This window comes from Colias philodice, chromosome 5 (assembly GCF_061535455.1).
Source record: "Colias philodice isolate Cphi_HAF_F1 chromosome 5, ilColPhil1 Martin Lab GWU primary, whole genome shotgun sequence".
NCBI classification, from domain to species: Eukaryota; Metazoa; Arthropoda; class Insecta; order Lepidoptera; family Pieridae; genus Colias; species Colias philodice.
Genome location: NC_143090.1, coordinates 358501 through 372022, shown reverse-complemented (window position 1 = coordinate 372022; position 13522 = coordinate 358501). Strand labels below are relative to the sequence as shown.

Genomic DNA, 13522 nt, shown 5'->3' with positions numbered 1-13522 from the left:
TATAAGAATAATTATAAAGTATAATAAGCAACAGCAAATTCTTATATGTATTGTTAAATTGGTTTTGTTACCTACTGTGTTTTTGCTGAAATAAATAATTTTTCATTTTCATTTTCAAATTATAATTTTATAACTCGGTGGTATGTATTGGATAGACGATAGACCGCAATGGTATTTTAAAATCATTGAATTGTTAATCGAATAAAAGTGGAGTAGTTTCAGTCAATAACGCATTTTCCCTTTTTGATTAAGTTTCCTGGAATTGACATAAAATACAATAATATAGTATACTAGCTTTCCGCCCGCGGCTTCGCCCGCGTTTTCAAAGAATAACCTGTTCCCGTAGGATTTCCGGGATAAAACCTATCCTATGTCCTTTCTCGGGTATCAAAATATCTCTATACCAAATTTCATGCAAATTGGTTCAGTAGTTAAGGCGTGATTGAGTAACAGACAGACAGACAGACAGAGTTACTTTCGCATTTATAATATTAGTATGGATGTATAAGTATGTTCAAAAATGTCCACCATGATAACGCAAAAGGTACGATAGAAATAGACAAATAAATTTAGGTCAGGAATAATCTTTTCCCCATCTCGAAGCAAGAGCAGCAAATCTCTCGGGAGATGGGAAGATAAATCGTATTATAGAGGTTTTAAAATAATATAGATAGTATAAACATTGCTCAATACCGAATATTGTAATGTATAAAATAGGATTAAAAACACAATTTATAGAATAGTAGATAGTAATATTACTGCCACAATATTACAATGCTTATACTCTACTATATAGTAGAGTGCGTAGATAAAAGCAATGGTAAATAAAAAGAGAACAAACCGTATAAAATCTTCTGTGTCATATACTTAGATGTACTTAGATGTATGTAATACTACACTGTATAATTAAGAGATTCATAAAGAGTTCATAACGACGTAGTAACTATTTAGGTACTAATCTATGACGACGTAGCGAAATGCTACGAGCCTACGAAATTTAGTTCTGGCACTATTTTTATTTCAATCTCGTCTGGCACTTGAAAAGATTTATGATTCCTCTACCTATATCTCCTTTTAATTTAAAAGATGGAGATCTTTGCTTTGTAGTATAAAATTAAATAAACTTTTGTTCAAAAAAGGTGCGTTAAAGCTGGATTTTCTCACATCCATTCAAACAATTTCTTAACGCTTGCCCAGTTGTCTATCACGGCCTTTACACAGCTTAAAATAAATTGGTATTAAAGCCACGTTTTGGGGCGAGGGCAGTCGGCGGGCGTGCTTGTTAAATTTTCATGCCTCGATTCACCCCTTCGCTTTAAAGGGACGAAGGGTTTTTGTATTTTTTAGGGAATCATGTCGAATGAAGCAATTAAGTACTTTTTGAGAGGTATGCTAACGATCACACTTGAACTAGAAAAATGTTAGGAAGATTACATAAATTATAATTTCCTTTTTTTATGAGGCTTCTTTAAATTACTTTTTAAAAGTAAGATGTAACTATTTTATTTTGAATGTGATTGTTTATGTTCTTGTAGTAACATTTTGTGTGCTCATTTCTCATGTACTATCGACCATACTTTTTTTTACTTTCTTTTTAATTATAGAATAAGCACAAATAAAGTTCTTTCACATATTTAACGCAAGGTATTAAAGTGAAACTTTTATTACATCGTCTCAAACTTTTTGGTCTGTGTAGCGCATGTCGCGTGACGGTCGGCTGCCGAGTAGGTATAAAGCAGTGTTCGGAAAGTTTCACTTTTACCGTGGTTTCATAAAACCACACAAATTTTTAATTAAATATATAAAAATGTATCTATCGAATTATATTATCAAAGTCAAACTATATCAATTTACCATTTGATCCCATACACAATTATAAACCAATAAAACAAACAAACAGCAAAAGCTACGGCACTTCAGTATAAAGAGGATCGAGAGGTTCGGAGGGACAAACTTTATTTACAGAGGACTTCTCAATCCCTTTGACACATAAACCGAGTAATGTAAGTAGATTATAATTGGCAAATATCTTTGTACTAAGAAGTAACCAATATTGGCGTAAAAAGTAAAAATAATTACAGTTTTAAGCCAGTTAGAAAAAAAAAATACAATTAATCTCTTTCTTGTTCATAATTTCATACTTAATCGCTCTAGTGAAATTAATGTCTTAAAGCGAATTTAGTTAAGTTACAACAAACAATATTTTTAGAGAATATCTTCCTATCAACTAACTAAGCTCTCTGACTTATATTTTTATAGTTCTAGTTTGACATTACTTTTTTTATATATTTTGCTTAAATTATTTACTATCTATCGAATAGCCTGAAACGAAAATATACACAAACGTTCCCTTTAATTCGACTAATTGCTAACTTAATTTAAACCGCCTACATTCAAATATATTTTTAATACACTCCTATTAAGATCCAATTTCATTTGCAATTACACTAATTTACATTACAAACAAAAATGTACTTATAGTCAGAGGATTACAGTTTGCTTTTCAATGACATGCAATTTATGTTTCATCAAGTGTAAGTACACGGATAATTAGACTTTATGCATTGCGAAATAAAGCTCATTCTCCTGTATTAATGTACGGAATCGATCTCTTTCCTAATTGGTCGATTTGCATAGCTTTGACGCATTTTGCAAATGGTTAGTATGTTCGGAAAATATCTCTTATATAGACTAGAGTCGCTACTCTAGTTTAATGTCCTGTGAAAATATAAAAAAAAATATCTTTATTAGATATCTACGTAAGTACCTACTGAAGATATTTTTACTTAAGTATGTTTTAAAACAATTGGTTATTATGGATTTTGAATGAATAAGTATATTATTATGTTAATTAATTTAAGATATAAAATTTTCAAGTTGTCCGTTGATATTTCTTAACACCCCACTAAATAATCAGTTTCATGCCAAAAAGACAAATCAAATAAAGGTAAGTACTTATAGACCTACCAACAAAAGGACTAAAATATGGAAAAGACTTTTGCACGATAACGTGAAGAACATGCGTGCGAAGTTGCGAACAGTAAGGAAGCTAGTAATAAATTAATGTCAAAAAGTTTATTTAGTAGTAAATATTTATTACACTTCCCTAAAAGAACAACCAAAAACTAACAAGAAAATCTAAGCCTATATTAAAACAAAATCTTTTATCAAATCATAAGATGAAACTAGAAAGGTTGATAAAAGGTTTCTTTACTTAAGTCTTAAAGGTCTTTTTATATAAGTCGGTAACAGAAAGAATAAAACATGTACTTTCCGTGTTTTAAGATAAAATATCGAACAAGAGCTTAACGAACAACTGGAGATGTGCAAAAGTTTGTCGAACTTAAATTTATGCTGCAGGCGAAAGTTTTATCAGTATGGGTCCAGCATATATTAAAAGTTGTAGATTGGAGAAGGATATTCAGTTAAATCTACCGGAATGCTGGCTTAGGGAGTTATTTTGTTTAAATTTATTTTGTTTTGAAGTACTAAGTACTTTATTATTTTCTCATGTACCTACCTACTCATTCTACCCACAATTAGAACAAATGAACAAAACATTTCATCAAAGCCACCATCGTTTTTGAAAGCGTTGACTGACGTAAATATTTTTCAAAATGTAGGTTTCACTTCACAGGAACGTTGAAGTAATAATATAGGTACTAGTATCATTGTTTTTGGTGGTTGGTTACTTTTTGATTAAGAAAAAACATTGGCTTGGTGTAACAAGTTTATTCGATCACTGAATTAAATTTGACCACATTACATACAACTATAATATAGATTTATAATATTCGGTTATTATTTCATCTAACACTAAAGAGTACAACCTACCATATGTTGAGAACCGCTGAATATGTTTTTGCCATCGAGATGACTTTAAATCGTCTGATCTAAAACAATTTTTTTCTTTTAACTATCAACATAAAATTTGAATGGTCTATTATGTTTTTATTACCTAAATTATCTTGAAAAGCGGATCAATCAATTGTAAAATTATATTTTTGTTATTCAAATAACTTTTGACTATTGAATAAATATACCAGTGGTTCTCAACATTGTTGATTTAGTTCCAAACGGCTAGATACACGCTTAATCGAGTACAGAACATTTAGCGAGCGAAATTACAAGCATTAGCCGATAAACATCGAAATTTCTAATACTTAAAGTTTTAAAAATAAACCTCTACTTATAATACAGTTACAGTCACTAGAAGATTTTATTATAATTCATATATCTAGCAGCTACATTGAAATATTTCTTATTTTACATCAAAATGTCTAATTAACGAAATTAAACATTATTTTAATACCTATATCATTGAATGTTTAATTTAGACATTAAATACAATTCATTGTTGATTTCACGCATTTCATAACGGTAAGCAATCTATTATAGTGTTTGCTACATTTTCTACGTGTTAACGTTTTTATATAGTTCAATGATAAGATATATAAATATGTACATAGTAATGTATACAAGGTATTTAGCATACGATGAAGTTGATGTTTAATCGATTGTCGAAGTGAACTATATTATTAGAAAGATTAATGATTATATGAATAACGCGTAATTATTAACATATTTGATTAATTTAGCTTACTTCGAAATATTATATCTATAGTTGATACGATTTATGCTAGACACGTCATAATTTAATTTAATATACTTAGCTTGATTATATTTTTTATTATAAGTTTATATTACAATACGTTTATTAGTTTATGTAGCAATTAAAGTAATAATTGAGTTGCTCTTATAAAATTATAATGAGATAGAACGAACCTGTAACTATCAATTATTCAGTGTGTAAAAAAGCTATTGACTTATTTAGCAAATTAATCCGAAAACATGTTTATCGTAATTACTAATTAGGTAAAGATGTTCACACTACAGCGCACATTTTGCTCCAAAATTAGTCCGGAAAGGACAAAAGTACGTTATTTTTATCTCTGGTTAAGGGTCACATGATCAAGGCTTTATATTCTCCAATTTGCTACCCTTTATTATATTTATAGGCTCTTCCATAATTATTATGTTCTGACCTATTTTTCAAAAACATGGAAAATTTACGGGCATGGTTGGGAACCACTAGCACCCTAGGTGCGGTCTATCTTTCTAGTAATTACAGATTCGTTCCATGCTAAATATAAAGGCATCTAGTAAAATAATTCAATCAATTTATTAAAAAAAAAGCTCTTGTTAGTGCAAAATATATGGAATGAAAATAATGTGTACCATTTGAATCATATTCACTTAACGCATGAAATTTAATAATTTAAGCGTTTTAAAGACGCACCTTTAATGTACTTTTTTTATTATTTACACCTTACTTTATTACTGCTTTAGAAGCAAAACGAATTAACTACATAGCGATTACGCGAAAGAGACTAACTTCTTATATGTATAAATTAATTTAAAGATTTATTCGCGTGCGAAAATCTTCTTTAATACATATAAGTAGAGGAAATCTTAATTAGCTATACGATAATCAATCTCTTAAGATACTTCGATAATTAGTAACCGTATTTTTTCTGAAATATTAAAGGAGTAACTTATTAAATTTAAATGTAGGTACTTTACTATTCATTTCGGTTCGGTCTTTTTAATTTGTGTCGGTAAGTTAGTCATATGATTTTTAATTTAGCTCTATATTTTAATATATTTGATTAATCATTTGTTTAAATAAATTGAGAATAGCTATTTTTCTTTCATATTTTTAATAAATAACTTAAAAAAAACATGATTGTCGATCTTACGATCTTTTCAAAAGCTCTACAAACGGAAAACCTACAAACTCATACTATGTACATTGTACCTACATCCTTAATAAAGCGGGTAGAATCAAATTTGTGGCACAGATAAATAATGCCACAGCATCCGAGTTCCCTAACGTTTCTAACAAGATTACATTTCCCAATTTGTAGGAAATTTCATTAAAATTTAGACGTTTCGTACCCTCGTCTAGAGTTATTACAAAATAAATAGTAAAATACGTTTAAACTATATTTTTTATAGTTAGGTTATAGAAAGAGATAGACGTAGGTTATAGCAAGAGAGGAAAGGAGACAGAAGAGATTATGGTATGAGAAAAAGATTTTTATATCACTCGCTTCTGTGTGGGCTTTCTTCTATATGTACATTTCTTACTTAACACTAGTTAGCCTAAGAATTTTATAATGACACAAAAGTAAAAACGATGTAACAAAAGACTAGAACTAGTAAGAAACAGGTAAATTAATTTAATATAAACCTTACAATTTCTACTTTTAAAAAGTGATAATAGATGAGAATATTTACAAATTATAATAGAAATAAAATTAATCGAATGACTTTTCTCGCGTTCATATTAATTTAAGTACAATTCGCTCTTATGCGTTTGATGACGGCTGCGGTGCCGAAGCGGTGCGTTAAGACGTGCGCGGTACGGCGCACGTGCACGGAGGATCCTCTTTTTTCATAGAAAACGCTCGGTGCAACAGCGCAGCGCCGGTACCGCGAACGCTTGCGACGCTGCGCTGTTGCCGCACCGCAGCCGTCCAGAACGAAACGCATAAATTGAACGAGCCCTGGATTTTATTTGACCTTTATGATAATTAATTAATATGTATCTAGCCATGTGGCTAGGTAAAATTTTCCTAAAAACAATTTTTAATACGAATTTTAATATGAACACGATAAGTTATATGAATAATAAAATAGGTTATAACTTATAAGTGATATTTATGAGAAAGATTTAATGATGAAAGTTGAAAATAATTAATTTATTGATAGATAGATACTATCGGACGGGTTTGATCTAAAAAGGTAACACTAACTGCAAACTAAAAAACTATAAATATTGAAAAAATACCTTTAATATACCTTGGCAAATACATCAATTTTCATCATTTCTTTCTTTCAAATTTATAAAGTCAATAATCTGACCTTATAAGAGGTAGTAACATCGTGTGTAATATTTTTCCCTCCATATTATTTTAATCTTTACATAGGTAGTATAAAAACAGAATCGTTTTATGAATTAAAATACATATTATAAAACATTTTTAAGTTTGCAGCCAGTTTTCGGTTAGAAAGTAGTTAACCAGACTCAAAGTAAACATAAAAAGTCATAAAAACGATAATAAAATGGCTACAATGTGCGTGTTCGAAATATATATAAAAAATTATGAAGCTTTTGTAAAAAATACAATAAAATTTGAAAATACAATGAGCTGATAACATTTATTTGTATATTAAAGGACGACGATAGTAAATCTGAATAAATGTGTAGGTATAATTGATATGTTTACATTGCAATTGTAAATTTTCCTGTCAATAATGGCAAAAATACTTCTAATTCTTATAATTTTAAATCAAAATAAATATTATTAGCTCATTGTGAATCTCTTAATCTAAACACCATGTGTGTAATCCTATAGATATAAATATAACTACTGTATATAATTTAATAATAAATTGTATATAACCTTACTCTAGTGATATGTATGTGATATAGCTGGTTACATTATTGCTAATTTAAAATAGACAAAAACCACTAACACTTAGTGATATATTCAGCGTTATATTTCAAATGAATCGTGAATTTTAGTCATATTTTCATTTAAAAACGTACTTTGATAATTTTCAAATTTGAATGCACTTTGATTCGTTCAAACAGTACCGGCTTATGAATAGAGCGACAGAATAACTCTAGGCGCCAAAAAACAAAGGCGCCAGAATTCAAACTCAGATAAAACAAAAAAACGACAAGATATAGGAAACATTATTTAAAAAAAAGTTATAATTACTTACCTACTTTTAAAAATAACATTTTTAAAAGTAGGTAAGTAATTATAACTGATTTAATAAAATAATTCAAATATTTTCTCTCATCAAAACCGGGTCATCCTCGAGTTTTACCCGCTCACTGAGTTGAAACTTACTTCATTCCTTTACTTTTTCTTTCAATTTAACGTTTTTAAACAACAATATAACAAAAATTCACTCACATTTAACAATAAGCATAATATCAGCGCTGACAATAACTACTTATTAATTGAATTTCGGGAGAATTTGACACGAAAATTGACCTTAACTTACATCAACAGATCACCAACCTTACCCTAGTTTACATTAATTACAGATGCACACAAGAATTAATGCGATATTACTTCCACTATACTTTTTATAACATTCTTTGTTACAACAAAACACTCCGATTTGATACATAAATCTTATGAGTTATGACGATTCAGCCATTGAAGAAATGTTTGAACTACAGCGGTATGCGCTACCGCCGCGGCCGTGGGTAGCGGTATCCCGATGGGCAAGCGATTAAATCCCTTACGTAGTATATGATAGAGACTCTAATCGCGTACCGAGTACGGTAACAGCCGACGCTTTTAGTTTCTGTCTTGTATGCATTAATTTTTGTGCACTCAAAAATAATAGAAAGTTGTGCGCATCACCACATTTGTGCACTCATCTCTACGAATCCTATTGTACTTTGCAGGCTAAGTTTTATTAACACTTTCAAAACATATCGTCCATTCAAAAATCACTCAATACAATGCCAAAATAATCAACTTCAATTGAGTTAAAAATGCTGCTATTTTGAAATATTTGTGAGATTTCGCAAATAATTTTATCTTTAATAGTTACATTTAATAAATATAATATTACATTAAACAATACTCTCTATACAATCAATCAATTGACACTTGGGCACGTCATATCTTGTACAAGTCATTACCATTATTATAATTTCGTTAAAATTAATAGTTAAAAATCCCAGTTATCGCGGCAGACAATCGAAAAAATCAATTCATTAAACTTCGATTCGAGTCTTACTAAAGTTATGTAAATGATCTGTTTTATAAAATAATGTATTAAAATAATTAATAATTATAGAGCGCTCAAAACGCCGTTCCAATGTTACGAATGATTTAAAATATATTTAATTATATCCCAAATATATCTACACTACTGTACACACACAAAAATATCACTAACAATACTTTAGCTTAATCTAGGGTGAATCAAAAGATTCTGATATGTTTTGTTACCTTGGTTGCAACTTCTATCACAAGTTGAGGACTAATCTAATTGATAATAATTGATATACAGTTACGAATTGATATTAAACCTTATCCTAATATTGCTGAAAGCATAGAATATTAACACTCTATCATGAAAATTATATCGTTATGATTCTAGTAAATATTTACGTAGAAAAGTCAACTTGCAATTTGAGACGGAAAATTAGAAAGTGAGTTATATCAATATTGTAAATACTAAATTCCATTTATTATTATGGTCGTGAAATTCATAGATTTTTGTCAATTCCCATAATTTGGTATTTCATACGAAATATTCCAATAAACATCGTTTCATAGTTTCTTAAAATCACGACCAAAATAGTTCATGGATGGCAATAAGTAGTAGTTTCAGTAAGTGCCTTAACTACAATACATCGATGTTAGGCCCTTACATGAATTATAGTGTGAAACATCTTAACAGTACTAAATAAAATAAGTGCTTTTTATGTAGTTTAGGTACAAATACCTAATATTAAATACCATATAATTACATCCCTATCAAGTACATTTCGATAATATAAAACGTGTTAAGTTTTATAAATTTTTATGAAATCTCGTTTCCGAATATATAAATGTTAATACAATAGTTTCATTTCTCTGTGAGAAAACTTGTCGAAACATTTAACAGTAAGTAATTAGTATGAACAAGATCAACAAGAAATTCTGTTTACAAAATGGCATCTAAGTGATACATCAGAGTCTACTCGCACAAGAAACTACATTTAGTAGCCAATTTTCGACACTCACTCTGGTGCCATTTCATTAGCAGCCTCGAAAGCTACGACATTAAGCACAGCTAGATAAAATATTTAGTCTGATACTAAAATATAACGTCGCAGACGGTAAGCGACTCAGTGATCGAAGTTTACTATAAGACATTTATAATTATACAACAAGTAAATTTAAAAATATACACAACAACACTAAATAGCTCTAGAAGCCTTGTCGGAAGGGGTTCCGAACGGGGTTAGGGGTCGGTGCCGGTGCGGGGGGAGGCGCGGGAGACGCCGCTGTCGCCGCGCGGAACGGGTTGCTGGCCACGGGCTGCGGCTGAGCCGGCAGCTGCCGCGGTTGGTTGTATGACTCCTGCTGGAACCCTTGCTGTTCGTAGCCTTGCGAATAATTCTGATAACCTTGCTGGTAGTCGCCTCGAGAATTATCCACATTCGACTCCTGTATAGAAGTATCCTGCCCTTGCACGTTGGAGTATTCCAAGTGATTCTTATACTCCCCGTTCACTGGCCGCTGATCTTGCATACTATACGTCTGATACTCTTTATCTGGCGGATCAGCCATTAGGATATTCGCCTCATTTTCGAATGGCTTGAAATCATAGATATGCCTGAGTTTGATTAGTACAGGCGCGTATAGAAGATTACTGAAGGCGATAAAGAAATTGAGAGCAGTAAAACCGATCATTTCAACCACTTCTCCCGCTATTATGGGTCCCACAGCATATGCAAATGAATAAGATATATCAGCAATCGCGTAGATGCTGCCATATACTGACACATATCTCACGTCTACTAAGTATCCGAGTGTTGGGAGCAACGCTGTATCGATCAAGGCAATGCCGAAACATATGCCACAAATTGGTATCATGAGCATTTTGTACGAGCTGGCGAAGGGAATTAAGAAGCAACATAGCCCCTCTAATGCTAATCCTCCGGCTGCCATAAGCCATTGATGTTGCGGATATTGCTTGGCCATTTTCACCGTAATTATAACACCTAACACATGTGGGAAGAACGCTGGAAGCCATATCATACCTATTTTCCAGTTATCTTTAGTAAGATTGTCTTCCATCCAGAAAGATATTGTAGGTTCCAAAAACGCTAACGCAACGTTCGACATCATGAGTGCTCCGGCACATACCGCTATGTACGGATCCATCAACAGTTTCCAAATTGGTGTACCGTCTGGCTTAGGTTCTTGAGCTTCCTTCATTTGAGTTTTTAAGGGTTTCATGACAAGGAGTAACATAAACCCATCTAGCAAGGAAATCAAAGCGAGAATAAGGAACGGTACCTCTTTTCCAGCAAACTGATATAATGCTCCACCAAAGGGAGGCGCAACAAGACAGCCGAAACTGATGAATGCCAGCGCGATACCGAGGGCTTTTGAACGTTCCGATTCTACTGTGAATCTATCAGCTATCATCGCTAAACCGGACGTATCAGCAAACGCTGACCCGACGCCTTGTAGACTTCTAGCAAAGAACAGCATACCATAACTTCTTCCACAGGCGAAGATTGACGTTGAGAGAAACATAATGATTAGTCCGATCATCATGGGTATGTCGTATCCTATACGATCGATTAAGGCACCAGAGAAAGGGTTAATCATAAGTTGAACTATAGCTTTAGATGCAAAAAGTACTCCGGTCGCTGAGTCTTGACCTTGATGTGATGCAGGAATAATTTTAGTCGGTATGATCGTACGGTTACCCTCTTGAATTGGAGCTAGAGTAACTACATGGTCATAGCCATCTTCTCCCCAAGCGCCGATATATCTCAAATAGTCAGGTATTATGGGCACGATCACCATGTACAACATGTTATCTAACAGCAGGGCTATAGACACTATAACTAGGATGATCTTCCTCTGCGACGTCGGCTCTTTGATCTTCTCCCATAGTATCTCCCTCACTTCCCGCACTTCTAGGTTGATAAACGGGATGACGGAGCTGTCGATCTTTTGCCAGATCGTTTGAGGTCCTTCTTCCGCCATCTTGGTACGTTTTATTCACTCTCAGAAATGTACCTTATTACACAGCATATCGTTTACATAAGATTCTATATTTATTGCTTCGTTGATAATTCCAGTGTACATTTGCTAACGCTGCCCCTCGCCGCGACCCTCGAATGGGACTTCGGAACCTGACAACAAACAGAAATGATCATTAAATATCATTTCCTCGTCAAATAATGAAAGGGTGGAATTGTTTCAAAAGGAATTTGAGTCGGTCTTGGTTTCTGTTGGTTGGCATGGTTCCTCTATCCCATTATTACAAGATCCTCGAATTCCAAAGACGATTCAGAGTCCTTTTGAACATAGTACACAAAACAGTAAACAATCACTTATTAACTTAAAATAATCATATTAATAGGTACGTATAATTTGTATACGTAGTATATTATTATTAGTCTGTGGTATAATTTTTCCTATGATGAATTAAATCAACAAAGTTTGGTGTAATTTTATTTCCGTTTATAAAAAGCAGTCATTAGTATATTTAATACGGAATTAATCAAAGTGTCGTGGCCTAATTACCTATCCAAAAGAAGGTCAATCAGAGAAACTTTGATTGGGTATAATCAAAGAGAAGTAAGAGAAATCGGCTCGTTTTTCCTTTCAGGGTCCTAACGACTTGTTTGGCCCAAATTCAATTTGCGTCAAGCGTCGTCAGCCAACGTCATTATCTAGAGGGGAGCTTGTTTCTCAATTGAGCCCTTCGTTTTAAGGACTCCTTCTTTATAAAATGTTCGAAAATGTAAAATACAATAAATGGACAGGCATGAAACTTTCAAAAGGTTAGGGTTTTCTAACAGTCAAAAATATCACCGGTAATGATGAACAGAAAAATAATAATACCTAAGTCAAACCACAGACTAATAATAATATACGTATACAAGTCAAACTATATTCTAGTAGTAGTAACTAATGTAGTAGGCAGTAGTAGTATATAATTGATGCTCTCAATATATACAAATATATGTATACAAAGACTTCTCTTCATTTACAATACGTTATAAAAATATAATTCTATCATCAAAGGCTATCAATATAACATTAGAAACAGCATAAATAAATGAAATAATCTTGAAAAATAATCCCCGCAATGTTGGGTTTCTTTCATAATAAATTCTCATTACATTTATGCCGATCCGGCCGAAAGTAATCTTTTGAAGCCATAACGTGCCTTATATAAATTCTAGTTGGGAGATGGGACCTTAAGATGTGGTACGCGCGCAGCATCCGAATTTGGGGACCGCGGGAATAAGGGCTGTTACACGCTCAATCTGATCACGTGAAATACTTTGAATAATCCTTGTTACATCAGTTTGTTTATTTTTAAACGGCTACGAAAAAGTAGGTTTATCTAAATTTTACAGCAACATTGACTAGAACAATAATTGTTCTTTTAATATCATCAAGATTAGTGTAACTACTCAAACTTCAATTTTTCAGATTAACAACCCCAGCATCTAAAATATTATTCTATACATTGAAGTTGACCTCTATAAAAAAAATTCAATGTTAAAATTATTTCAACAACTTCAAACATAAATTGAAAAGCATAACTGTGTAATCATCACGATCGTTCTAGTTTCAATTACAGCTTTTTCGATTACAGCCATGTTTTCATTTCCATATAAATAAAAAATTATAGGTAAGAACGACATATTAATAATAGAATTTATTCTCGAAGTTACGACTTA

At 32.0% G+C, this 13522-nt stretch overlaps 1 protein-coding gene across 1 annotated transcript; it reads right to left on the bottom strand.

Annotated features, from left to right (window-relative positions):
- Window positions 1-9647: 9647 nt before the first annotated feature.
- On the bottom strand, window positions 9648-11817 carry VAChT (Vesicular acetylcholine transporter). The gene has a single exon (XM_089695197.1). The coding sequence runs from the start codon at window positions 11808-11810 to the stop codon at window positions 10014-10016; it is 1797 nt and encodes a 598-aa protein (XP_089551323.1). The 5' UTR covers window positions 11811-11817; the 3' UTR covers window positions 9648-10013.
- Window positions 11818-13522: the final 1705 nt, after the last annotated feature.